At 45.1% G+C, this 13,818-nt stretch overlaps 1 protein-coding gene across 1 annotated transcript in view; it reads right to left on the bottom strand.

The window, feature by feature from the left end:
* The window catches only part of TOP6BL (TOP6B like initiator of meiotic double strand breaks), a 91,415-nt gene extending 85,951 nt beyond the window's left edge, over nucleotides 1-5,464 (bottom strand). Inside the window, exons 1-2 of the mRNA XM_068554421.1 lie at nucleotides 5,341-5,464; nucleotides 3,210-3,351 (exon numbers count right to left, since the gene is read on the bottom strand). Coding sequence (XP_068410522.1) covers nucleotides 3,210-3,351; nucleotides 5,341-5,370 — 172 coding nt within the window. The 5' untranslated portion in view covers nucleotides 5,371-5,464. The remainder of the gene's footprint in view (nucleotides 1-3,209; nucleotides 3,352-5,340) is intronic.
* Between the last annotated feature and the right edge of the window lie 8,354 nt (nucleotides 5,465-13,818).

Genomic DNA, 13,818 nt, shown 5'->3' with positions numbered 1-13,818 from the left:
AAATTTTATTTATTTTTGGCTGCGTTGGGTCTTCGTTGCTGCGTGCGGGCTTATTGCAGTGGCTTCTCTTGTTGCAGAGCATGGGCTCTTTGCACGCGGGCTTCAGTAGTTGTGGCACATGGGCCCTAGAGTGCGTGGGCTCAGTAGTTGTGGCTCGCGGGCTCTAGAATGCAGATTCAGTAGTTGTGTGCGGCGCACGAGCTTAGTTGCTCAGTGGCATGTGGGATCTTCCCGGACCAGGGATCGAATCCATGTCCCCTGCATTGGCAGGCAGACTCTCAACCACCGCACCACCACGGAAGTCCTGCAAGTGACTTTCAACGCTTGATTTGGATATTTTGAGTATGTCGGCTATCTCCCGTGTAGTATAATGTTGATTGTTCTCAATTAATGTCTCGATTTGATCCCTATCAACTTCAACAGGTCTGCCCAACCGTGGAGCATCGTCCAGTGAGAAATCTCCAGCACGAAACTTCGCAAACCACTTTTGACACATTCAATCAGTCACAGCACCTTCTCCATACACTGCACAAATTTTTTTGCGTTTCAGTTGTGTTTTTACCTTTCTTGACATAATAAAGCATAATATGCTGAAAATGTTGCTTTTTCTTCCATCTTTGATATTAAAATGGCTACACAAAAATTCACCAATTCTGATGTTTTTTTTAAATGCACGCTGATATGACAGCTGTCACAATACAATCTAACAAAATTGTTTTGAATGAAGTTAAAGACAACTAAATACTACTAGAGCCATCTTACAGAAAAAAAACCAAACAAACCTTTTGGCCAACCTAATATATAGTCATCTCTAAGCTTCTCACAGATGGATCATTCCAGCAACAAAATTTTCTGGTTTGTTGTGAGTTGCATTTTGTGCCTCTAAAAGAGATTTTGAAGAACTGAGGCCCATTACTTGTGAATATGACCTTACGTGGAAATAGGGTCTTCATAAATGTCATCAAGATGAAGTCATACTGGGTTAGAGTGGCCCTAAATCCAATTGGTGTCCTTATAAGAAGGCCATGTGAAGACACAAACACAAGGGAGGACATTACATGTAGACAGAGACAGAGATTGGAGCAATACATCTACAAGTCAAGAAACACCAAGGGCTTGCTGGCAACTACCAGAAGCTAGGAGAGAGATAAGGAATAGATTTCTCCCTCAGAGCCTCCAGAAGGAACCAACCCTGCTGAGATCCTGATTGTGGGTTTCTGGCCTTCATAACTGTGAGAGAATAAATTTACTTTGTTTTAAGCCACCCGGTTTGTGATACTTTGTTACAGCAGCCCCAGGTTTAGTTCCCAGCCCTAGCCCAATGACACCAATCCACACTTTCAGGTAAAGATGACAGATTGAACATACACATCTACTTTTACTCCCTCCTGAAATCTCAATAAAATGGTAAAGGAGTATTTTTTAAAGGAATAAACCCACAAAGATAGAAAATAAGAGAGAAAGATTATTATAACAATATTATAGAAACAGAAAAGCAGAAGGACTAGTGGGAAAGGATTTCGGACTCAAGACCTGAAAAATTGAATTATAAGCCAAAAAAGGGAAAGGTGAAGAAACGACACCAATTATACAACAAAATCCCCAAAGACTCAAAAATGGCAGTATTAGGAACCTCTGGAAGTAGGAGTGGGAGCCAAAATAAGGAGAGTCAGCTGAAAAAATGAATTTAAGAAGTAGTCAGATCTTCAGATTCCCTTCTCCACTCAGCCGTCTAAGGACTGGCCCTCCCTAACCTTGGTGAGGGGTTGAGGGGAGGTTATTCTTTGAAAAGATAGAAGCATGGGTCTCTGGGCTGGGAACTAAAGTTGTACTAAAAACAAACGGATTGAGTGAACATAAACATTGAATGCTAAGATACAACCCCCCCCACTCCCCCCACCCCAATCCCTCAATCCCAGAATGCTGGCAATCTGGCTTTTTATCCACCTGGTGAAAGACTCTGAACATATGCATAGAAAAATCTAGAAGAATATATATTGAATGTTAATAATTATCTCAAGAGGTGAGATTACTGAAGAGTCTCATTTTCCGTAATATATGTTTCTGTAATGTTATAACGTCTAATGACAAGCACGTATCGCCTTTCCTCCTGTCAAAAAAATAATTAAAATAATAAAGAGACAATAAGCAGAAGAGAAAGGCCCCTTATACTAGATGGGCTGAAGAGGTCCATTAGGCTCAAAATGTCTACAGAATTCAGTTTCTTGCCAAAAGCTATTGTGGCTCAAGTCCCTTTGAGTGAAATCAACCCTGCCACCTTGAGCACAGTTTACTGGATCAGAATCAATGCACAAGCTAAGAGAACCATATGCAGACCAATATCACCCTAGCCATGTAACTAACCACCTCTCTCACGAATGGTGGGAACTCTGTCCAATCAGAGTGGAGTTCATGTGGAGTAACAGCAAACCAAACTATCATACCCCTCTTGAGGATGTTTACTGCTAGGTAAACAAAGAGAAGACAGGTCGTTCCAGTTCAGGTGAGAAAATGTCTTGTAGAGCCTAAAGTACTATCCAGTCTCAACTGGGACTCAGGGTGACTCCTCTAAGGCTGATGGGACAACTTCATTCCAAAGTATTCTTCAATAAACCTACACACACACACACCCCCCCAAAAAACAGTCAGACAAAAAAGTTATCACTTCACAAGTTCAAGAAAATTGTGTCAGGGCCACTCAGTGCATCAGCTTTCCAAGAGTACAGGCAAACATGATGAAAGAGTAAGAGCCAAATGGAAGAGATATATATTTTCAAATTAACTGCAAGTTAGAATTATCAAAGTATGCACCATTCATCACTTAATTTCTTTTTTTTTTTTTGCTCTTTTCCAACTACCAAAGGCTGGACATGAATGAAAGAGGATACAAAATTCAATGTAATATAATTTAGCTATGAAAAAGGAGGTTAAAACCAAGAGCAAGAGTTAGATTGTTTCTGAGCAATCTAAACTTAAACCAGTAACATAAATAATCCTTTGATAAGTCATCCTACTCACCTTTCCTGTATGACAGATTTGTAAATCTATCACCAGATACTTACTTCATAATCACTTAAGTTTAATTATGGAACAACTCTGGAGTAATAACATAATAAAAGATTATGACTAATTGAAATGTTTAAATAAACTATAACATAAATCATGACAAAACAAAGATAGAAATCAATATTTTTTCTTCCTCCACTTACTAGTTGTTACACAATGAAGAGTATTTGCCTGGTGCTTAGAGTTTAATGCTTCTATGGAAATCACTAGCTCTCCTTCTAGCAATGCTCCCTTTGATATTCTTGCTGTTTCACACCTCCAGTGAATAATTAAATATTTCAGTATCTGAAAAGGGCACAATTCAAAGAAAACACAACCTTCTTTTAAAAATCATGGTAATAATAAACTTGTATGACACAGTTAAATTAATAATTCTCATTTCCAAAAACTAATATTCTTGCTTGCAAAATGCCAGATTTACAATTGTTAAGAACAAAGCATTGTGTCTAAACAGAAGAAACAGCTAGGTGAGTGACATAAAAAAGGAGACAGCGAAATTCAACACAATGTCCAAGACAGGAAATGGAGACAAAAAATTGCTTTAGTCAAAGGATAAGTTCATCTGGAAATAATAATTTGAAAAAATTAAGTGGGAGTTTGTTTTTCCTGTTTTATTTTTTTCTTCTCCCTAAATAAAAGCCAACATGAAGATTATGAATAAGAATGGCGTCTGCTTGTGAATCACCTTTACCTTTCATTAAATCAACACTTCTGAGGGTCAGAATACTAGTTAAGAGCACTGGCTCCAGAAGCAGATGCCTGGGTTTGAATCCCTGATGAGCCAAACACTAGCATGTGACCTTGCGCAAATTACTTAACTTCCCTGTACCTCAGCTTCCTCGTTTATAAAAATGAGGACAAATCTACCACATACAGCAGCTGCTGAATGTAAACAAAACAATACGTGCAAAATGTTTAACACAGTGCCTGGTATATAGTAAATGCTTAATAAATATTAGCTATTATTTCTAACAAATTCATCTGCACACAATATTTTAAGTTTAACAGGTCTCCACGATATCTTGGTAAAACATTCAATCTTGATGAGACAATTTTAAAATAAAACATATTGTATTTAATTTCCATTACTATTTATGAAAGTAGACTCTCACTTCCACACTGAGGTACCATAGCGAAAATTATTACCCCGCCCCCCCCCCCACTTTCTTTTTAAAGGCAGGGAGATCCCAGCATGAGAACTTGGGAACTAAGATCCCAATTTGTACCAGTTTGTAAGAAAGGTTTCCAGGCATTTCTACAGCCTAACACTTTCCTTCACACATCCTCTGACTTACTGTGCTCCCTCTGTTCAGATTTTCCCGCAGTTTCTTTATCCACAATGAGAGAGCAGTTGGGAAAAGAACATCAGCCTGTGAGTCAGAAGCTCTGGGTTCTATGCTAGGTTCTGTCATCTGTAAAATCTAAACCTCCAACTCTCTCTGATAACAAAGAAGGCAGGAAGACTGGGAGAACTCGAGGTGCCTTCAGGTCAACCCCTTGTGGCCTCTGGTCCTATTTCACCTGTCTAGCAGTTACGTACTAGTAGTTAATCTGTCTAATACGAGGCCAGTAGTTAAGAATTCAATCATGTAAGGCTGTAAAAACGCTGTCATGAACGAACAAAGGTGGCAAGTCGGGGCCAGGGGTTCAGTCCCACCCCCCAGAGCATCTCTGACGCGTGGTGTGGTCCGAGCTGGGTGAGTGAGGCCTCCGAACCTCAGCCTCTCATCAGGCAGCTGCTCTGGGACCTGACCCAGGAATCCCCTCCACACCTCGGCTGACCCGCGGGCCGGATACGGCTTTCCCTCGCTCCCACTTTGCACCGGATGGCCCCGACTTCCCCGCAGGTCGCCCACCCCTGCTTTCTGCTCGCCCTCCCGGCACGGGCGGATCCTCCTGGGCTGGCATCCGGGCTCGAACCTGGGCGTCCGCTGAGGTTTGGCAAACACTTGAGCTGCCTGAGCCTCGGTTTTCTCAGCTGTCAGGTGGGGGCGACACCAGCGCTCAGAGGACGGCCATGCCACCCACTGACTAAATTCTCCTCACTGAGCACCCCGCGGGCTTTACTGCCCAGATGCTCCCACGCCCCACTTCTCTTCTGCTCCTCACAACCCCGCGAGGGACACGCTGACTTTCACCGAATCCTATCATTCCCGAACCTTCCTTCTCCCCCTCAGGCAAAGCCAGACCCCTCTGCCCAAACTTCGCGGCCTCCTCACGAGGCCCGTCTCCTCAGAGTGTCCTCCTCCGCTTTCACTCCCTTCCCGGCATCACCTCGCAGACGGCCACGGCCATCCCCTCCATTCCGCTCGGCGAGCAATAGCGACGCCCAATCGCTGGGCGCCCGCCAGGGATTCGACCTCCGCTCGCGCCCACGCCCACGCCCACGCCTGGCCGCGCGACGCCGTCCCTTCCCGCCCGCGCGTGCGCGCGCGAGCCCCGCCCACCGGTTCGCCGCGCGTGCGCGCGCGAGCCCCGCCCACCGGTTCGCCGCGCCTGCGCACTCAGCGCCGCCTGCCCCGCCCCTCCTCCCTGCGGCGAGCCGCCGGGTCCTGCTAGGAGTGGTCCGGAGGGTGCCCGCGGTAGAGGCTGACCGTGGGCCGGCCGCTGGGCAGGCCGCGGGGTTGGGGGGAGCCCGCGGGTGGCAACCGAGGCTGCAGGAGAGCAAGAATGAGGACAGGCCACCACTTCTCCCTTCCTCCCGAAAGAACTTTCCCACGGTCCCAGCGCGAGACCTCAGCTGCTGAGGGCTGCAGCCCTCAGCGCTTTGCCTCCGCCGGGAGAGGGGCTGCCGGTGCCGGAAGCGGGATCCCCAAACCGGTGCTTGACCTCCAAACAGTCTCACCTCCTGAGGGGACTGCCCCAAGTGCCCCAGGCCAACCTCTGGTTTCCCACCCTTGTTAAGTTAAAAAAGAGTTAAATTTGAATTTCAGATTTTAAAAAAAATAATAATAAAACACAATTTTTTAGTCATACGTGTATCCCATGCAATATTTGGAACATACGTATACTAAAAAAACATTCGTTCTTCTGAAATTCAAGACTGGGCGTCTTGCATTTTATCTGGCAACCTGTCCCAAGCAGATTCCCAGCTTAATCCCAGGGTGCCCAGCCAGCCCCGAGGCAGGATCTGGAAGGGAACAAGCCCCCCACGTTTGTGCACTAAATATGCCAACGACAGGACCTGGATTTCTTAGGCTCCAGGTGACAGAAGCTCCGGGGTTTTCCAAGAGCATTCCCAACAGATCGGAAGGTAGTCCTCCAGACTCCAGCTGCTGAACTCAGGGCTTTTCAGGGAGGAGCGTGGTAAGAGGGGCTTGAGCCCAAACTGATGATTTGGCAGTTGGTTCCTCAGGCATCTGGAAGAAAACTGGTGAGAGAGAGTCCTGCCTGGCAAAGCGTTGCCCAAAGAGAAGGGTGGTGCAGGGTGTTGGCTGCTTTCCTTCAACGAAAATTCTTCCACCCCAGCTCCAGAAAGCCAGGACTGGGCAGAACAGGCAGGGGAGCTGGCAGAGTGCCTGTCCAGTACACAACCCTGGTGCTACTCCAGAGGACATGACTCTTGAGACCTGAATCATATAGCCTTGTCCATCTTTGCTCAGCACTGTTGACCACCCTCCCCATCTCTGTTGCTCAATAGGTAGATCTATTGCAGAAAGGTGGCTTTTATTTATGGAAAATTCATCATAATACCATCTCGGACTTGATATGAGAGCTGACTTTTGGGGAATCGTTGGAGCCTTCCTCTCCCTTTCACTCTCTTCTCTCTCGGGTGTCCCCTTTAGGAAGGGGAGTTGCCAAGGGGAAGGGAGCTAAGATTGAATGACTACCTGTTGTAGGATACCACTGGCTCTTTACATCAATTTTGTCTACCCTCACAAGTATCTTGTGAGATAGTTGTTATCTTCACTAATTGATGGGTGAGAAACCAAGATGCCGAAGATGGCTCTTTAAAATATTTCCCATGGAGAGTGTTGGCTCAGCAGAAAATGCCCCACCTTGAGGATGACACTGGGAAGGAAGGGTGGAGGAACAGCTGCCAACGTAGAAGTACTTCAAGTGAGTTGGTCGTCCTGCTTCCAGCCCTTGGCCTTGAAGTGAGCATCAGGGATGAACATGCAATGGAATACCCAGTACCATCCTAGAGGCAGGGGAGGCCTAACAGAGGTGGCCAGGGACAGAGCCAGATGTAGGCAGAAGTGAGGAAGGGAGCCTGTGATCTGAAGGCCTGCCATCAGGATTGCCACCACATAAACCATTGTAGTCCACAAAGTTTGATGCAGGCTTGCCATGTGGTGGGCACCTACTCTGTGCTAAGTGGTCTTCACCTTTCCTTTATCTTAAGTAATCCTCCCAATCTTGTAAGGGAAGTGTTATTATCATTGTTTTATTAATGATGAGAATGAGCTTCCAAGAAGAGGTTGTATGACACTGAGTTTGTAAATGGCAGAGCCAGAATCTGAAAGAAAAATCTCTTAACCACTCTTTCCTTCTCCCACGTGGTTGTGACCTGCCTAACTGCTGGTCTCAGAGTTCTGTAGTACAGGGACATTAACATTACCATGAGAAGCCAACCCCTCCGTGCAAAAGCTAAGACAGTGAACTCAGGTACCCTCATCTCCCTACAAACTAAGGCTTGAATGAGCCACAGTTCCCACCCTTCTTTCACCCATCAGTGTGTGCCCCCATCCTGTTTGAGGTCTAGTAACTAACATACTATTGGACTGACTCCACATTATTAAAACCGTTTTTACTCAGACCCCATCCTCAGAGCAGTGGAGTGTTAGAGCCAGAAGGGATTGTAGTACAGGTTATCAGTGATCCCCAATAGATGAAAAAATTTGAGGCCCAAAGAAATGAAATGACCTGTGTGAGGTTAAGGTCACCTTAGTCAACCAGGTCAACCAAGGAGCCTGTGGATGCTGCTTTGGACATCTTCAGCCCTGGAGTGCAGGGTCATATTACCAGTGTCTTCAGAGAGCCAGTTCTCCCCTGTCCTTAGACTTAGTGGCATATTGACTCTGTTTGCATTCCTCCACCTACCTCAGGATTTGGATTACTGTTGCATGCCCACTTTGGGACATGCTGTTTATTCTGAGAAGAAATGCCCTGTCTGGCCAAAAGAGCCCCGGATTGATTCTGACCCAAACCCAAGGGTTTGAATGGAGCCAGAACATGCTAGGGAATGCTACCAGGTGAACAGTGACATTTTAGGAACTGTTGAGCTGTCTTCCCCTTTTGAATGTGCCCTCTCTGTGTATATCATTCCTGGATACTTCTTAGGAGCTACCTTGTTCTCAGGCTCCCCCTACAGCATTCAAAGGCCCTGAAGAGATGACCCTAGGCACTTACGTGGAAAATATCCCTGATGTCCCCCTTATCAGGTTGTTGCAAAATTAAGTCCACTTGAGTAGTCTCTTTCCCCCTGGGAATCTGTTGAGAGCCTGCTTCTCATATAGGCAATAGGAAAGGGTTAACTGCCTCTCTCGGGTCCTGAGCCAAGTCTGTGCCCCACCAGTTCCCATAACCGGGTTTCCTGAAATGGAGCAGGTCCCAGGTGCCTCTCCACTAATCACATCCCTGAAAATGGGGCCAGGAAGCTCAGATTAGCTCATCCCTTCACCTTCTTGAGGCCTTCTCCACCTGGAGCACAGAATCTGGGTCAGCTTCACGACTCACCTCCCTCTGCTTCCCTATCAGGGGTCAGAAAGGGATATTCTCGCAGAGGAATATTAGATTATGGGGGGCACTAGAGTCTATAGTGGTGCTGACTTTTGTGCCAATTCTTGCACTACAGCAAAGGAAAGATTCTCCCCCCAAGACGATATCACTGTTTGTATAACTAGAGTATTTCTTCTTCACCCCATTCCCTATGTTTTCTTCCTCTCCTTCTTAGGATGACTGACTATGATACTGGCTAGCTTCCTGTTTTTCCTGGCTGACGATCACCCTTTGCACAGAATCTCTGATTTCTCATCTACTAGTAGTAGGTTCTGGGGCCAGCCCAGGAGAGCATTCCTTTCCTGTTAGTGTCTGGTTTCTCCTCTTTCTAGATAACCCATAAAATCTATATCACAAAGTGGTTCTGCTCTCCGTAATTGGCTTTTTACTTTCTCTCTAGGCAGAGCTGGCTTTGTCCTGCCAGCTGGTGTCCACCGGAAGGGAAGTATTCTTTGTAGCATAGAAGACTCAGGAATGGAAACAGCAGTGTGATCTGGTCACATATGGCCAAGTAAACCAATTGATTCAAAGGCCAGATGATCAACTTTACTTGAAAGACAAGTAGGCTAACTGGGACAAAGAATCTTCTTCTAGGTGCTCCGTTAAAGAGGACACTGGTTGCACACGTTCAGTCTTGGTTCACTTGTTGTATGATTACAATACTCTGAAGTATTTTTCCAAGAATGCTGGTGTACGAAGTCTTTAAAGCTAGTAATATGGAAACTTGGTTGAGCTTATCTTTCACTGATCTCCGAAGTTGACTTGATTTTCACCCATTCTAGCTTGAAGGCCGCTTCTATCTTCTGTTTCCCCAACTTTCATTCTCACCAGTTGAGAAAAGCCTGTGGGATCAAAAGTCTAAAAGGGTCAGGATGTCTTCATTCTTTTCCCATTTTACTAGTCACTTTAGGTGTTATGTTCTAGTTTTCCACAACTAAAATAGGAAAATTCTCCCAGGAATATGGTTAAAATAACATCTGTGAAACAATTGGAGAGTTTTAGAATCTTTAAATTAGAAGAAATCTTAGAATTCATTTAATCTAGTACTTCCCAACCAGAGGAGCAATATTTTTTCCAATTCATTTCCTTTATCTCCACCCCTCCTCCTGAATAGCCTCTCTCTACCTCCTTCCTCAACCTATTCCTGGTATCCAAGGCAGAGAATTGATCTAGTTTGCATATTTGGTGTATTTAGGGTTGGGAAATACCTCCCGAATTTCATGCAAGAGTCATTCCAACTGTCCTGACAAGTTGACACCTAGCTTTTACTTGAATTGTTGAATTTGCTTGAATTGATGAATTTACTTGAATTGTTGGGAAAGATGCCACCTCAGAGGCAATCCATTCCAGTTTTGGACAGCAGTGGTTTGGTAGAGTTTTCCATTTTACTGAACTGAAATCTCCCCTGCTGTATCTTCCACCCATTGGTCCCAGCTCTGCCCTTTGAAACCACGGAGAATTCATCTAATCCTTTTATAAAGGGTAGAGGGGAATACCCAGAATTGTTATTGTTAACTTGTCACAGTGGTTCAGACCTGGCCTGAATGATTGTATTACAGATGTCCTTTGCTTTATACACTAGCTATGTTCCTAAAACGTGTAAACCCGGTTTTGTGTGAATCAAATCATTTTAAACATACTGGGAAACTGACTGTCTGAAAGGAACCCTGTTATCAGTTCTTTCATTAACTAAAAATTCCTTTTGTAATGCAAATAACCACCCCCTCCCCGCATTTAACCTTTTTTGCAAGTCTAGATTTTCATACATGATGTTTTACTTGAGGGAAGATTTGCCTACATACAAAACAAGTAAAATAATGATAATAGCAATAGCTAACATTTATTGAGCCCTTATCTGGCACCAGGTGTCACGCAACTGACATGCATTATTTAATTTCTCACCACAACTTCCCTTAGAATGATCCTCTATTTCCAGGGGAATCTGAGCCTTAGAGAAGTTAAATAACTTGTCCAAGATCACACAATTAGAAAGTGATGGCCCAGAATTTCAACAAGGTCACAAGACTCTAGAACCTTGTGTCTTAACCACTGGGAAGTTTCAGATGCCAATAATAGTTGAAATGACTAACTCCTAGCTATGTGCCACAGCACAAGTAAATCAGGCTACGATACAGAAAACTGACCTGAGATTTCTATAGCTTCAAAGATGGACACAGAATCTATTCTTTTTGGGTTCTGGCACTGTAAGTTTCCCAGCACAACTCACATTTTCCAGTGCAATTTGATCAAGTCACCCCAAAGACATCCCTTCAGTTATTAGCACTAAGCAGATACTGCCAAATTTTATTTCAGATATATGGGTATCATCAGACGCTTTTTCATGGGAGTCTGTGTACTCCCAGGGGTTTGTGGCATAAGCTTCTTAGAAGAAAAAAGTAGTTCATTATTGACAGGTGAAATCAAAAGTATTGAGAATCGTGGTTGAGCCCAGCCTGCTCCTAGGTGAGTTGGAATCATTCAAATGTGTTTTTAGGTCCAGTTTTTAATGGTGCTTAGGTTTGCAAGTTAAAAATAGTTTGGGAGGGATGGTCCATAAATAAGTACTGTTTTGAATCCACACTGGACAAAGATAAATGGATGTAATACTTCTATGTTCTCAAATCAGTTCCAGTTTCTCCAATTTAGTCAACAACACCATGCACCACAACAATGCTCAGCTCAGAACGCATCCCGTGCGGCTCCTAGAACCCCAGGCTTTTCCACACTATAGAAGGGAGCTCCAGGTAGGGCTCTTCCGTCCTCCACACCCCTCCTCCTCAGACCACCATCAGAACTCCCCATTTGACTTGAGACTTTATCTTGGCTCATCCTCAGACTTTTGCTTTCAGATACATGATCATTCTTTGCAAATCATGTCTGAATTGGTGTTACACAGGCCTCCTGGTCCACGGTTGTCTCGGGAAATCAGGTCAGTCCTTGTAATTCCTGGAGCTCCCCTCGCAAGCCCACCTTTCTGACCTTTACTTGTACAGCAGGCTTCTTTACAACCTCGGGTCATAGACTTAGGTGAGGAAATACGTAATTTTCTTTATTTCTCGACCTAGCTCTTCAGCCCCCATTTCTCCTAATGGCAGAAAAATAGTAAACCACGCCGATTCCAGACAACTCAATCATTTCAAGTTTTAAAGTCAGTCTCTTAGGATTCTCCTCCCAATCCCCTTCTCACAATGTTCTACTTTGTGGTTTATGTATTATTCTGATGCCAGGGAACGGGCTTTATGGTCAAGTGCTCTCTTGCCTAACTGATAAACTCTAGCCTTCACTTGGTCTTGGCCATTGGGCACTGCATCTGCTGCAGAGATGATGTTCTCTGGTGAGTGGAAGCTGTGATCTTGGTATAGACAAAGAGCAGTGATTGCTTCGTGGGGAGCTCAGTGGTGGCTCCCACTGCAGCTCTTCCTGGTATATCTGAGCCTCCATCGGGTCCCTGGCTTGGGCCACGTACCCCCTCAGCCTCTACTGTGGGGTGCTCACCCCCTACCCCACAGCAGTCCCTGCACGCACCCAGTTCTCAGCTCACTCTCACTCTTCTCTCAGGGGCTGGGCACCAAGGAATTTTTCCGATTTCCTCCAAAGGTCGACGAGCCAAGGAGACTCGGGTTTAGGGGGTGAGAAGCCTGGGGGTGGTGAGGAGATGGAATACATCTCAGACCTACTTTGCCTACACAGGTGACGGTGCCACTTCTATTCTGTGGCAGTTGCCCTTGTTGACACAGCGTACTTTGAAAGGCTGTGTCTCCTCAGAGTTCCAGGAATGAACTGGAGCATGAACCCCCTCTGTCTACTATTGTTTGGTGGGGGGAACAGAAAACAAAACCCCACTGTTGCACCTAAACTCTCTTGTTCTTCTCTCCCAATCTTTTTCAGTTTTGCTCCAACCTCAAAAAAGATTATATTTTCTGTGTGAAGGGGAAACTCACATGTTCTTTCCAATTCGACAGTTGGTGGCATAAACTGAACTTTAGGTTCATCAGGTTCTGGCTCTTGAGATGTCTCTTGGATTAAAAAAAAAAAAATCCCTCTCAAGAACCTGGCTCTTACAATTAAAAAGACTGAAGCTTTCAAGAACATCTTCTCTGCAATAGATTTTAAAAGGTCTAGTTAAGGGCTTCCCTGGTGGTGCGGTGGTTGAGAATCTGCCTGCCAATGCAGGGGACGCGGGTTCGAGCCCTGGTCTGGGAAGATCCCACATGCCGCGGAGCAACTGGGCCCGTGAGCCACAACTACTGAGCCTGCGCGTCTGGAGCCTGTGCTTGGCAACGAGAGAGGCCGCGATAGTGAGAGGCCCGCGCACCGCGATGAAGAGTGGTCCCCGCTTGCCACAACTAGAGAAAGCCCTCGCACAGAAACGAAGACCCAACACAGCCATACATACATACATACTACATACATACATAAAAAGAATGTAAGCAGACAAGAATAGCATTAAAAAATAAAAAAAAAAAAAAAAAAAAAAAAAGTCTAGTTAAGAGTTCAAAAACCAAGACTTTGATCTTCTGTATCATTTCTATGCAGAGGGCAGTACATCTAGAAAGCGCTTGCTGCTGCTTAAGTGATGGGGGATAGATTAGGGGTAAAAGAAATGGAAAACACATTGTTTGGTATGAAAACATCTAGTTGCTTCTGTTTACAACAAGGAATCACCTTCTCCCCCAAGGTCTTTCCTGTTATTCACTGATTTGTTGCACAGGTATCTACATGTCTGCTCTGCTGAGGATACAACTATGAAAGGGATATTCTCTCTTCCCTCATGGAGCTCATGCTCTAAGAGGAAACACGACCAATGGGCAGTAACGGTCCAGTATGGAGTGATACCAGAAGACCCCCGCCCCAGACTTGGAGCCCAGGGAAGGCTTTGTGGAGGAAGCAACAGCGAGAACTTCAGACTTTATCCCAAAGATGTTGGGAAGCTACTGAAGGGTTTTCAGCAAAGAAGTGATCTGTCAGATTGTTGTGTTAAAAAGAGCACTCAAGCTGCAGAGTGGTAGATAAAATGACCCAGGAACAATG

The sequence above is a fragment of the Eschrichtius robustus genome, chromosome 11 (assembly GCF_028021215.1).
Source record: "Eschrichtius robustus isolate mEscRob2 chromosome 11, mEscRob2.pri, whole genome shotgun sequence".
Classification (NCBI taxonomy): Eukaryota; Metazoa; Chordata; class Mammalia; order Artiodactyla; family Eschrichtiidae; genus Eschrichtius; species Eschrichtius robustus.
This window is presented reverse-complemented; position numbering and strand designations above follow the sequence as displayed.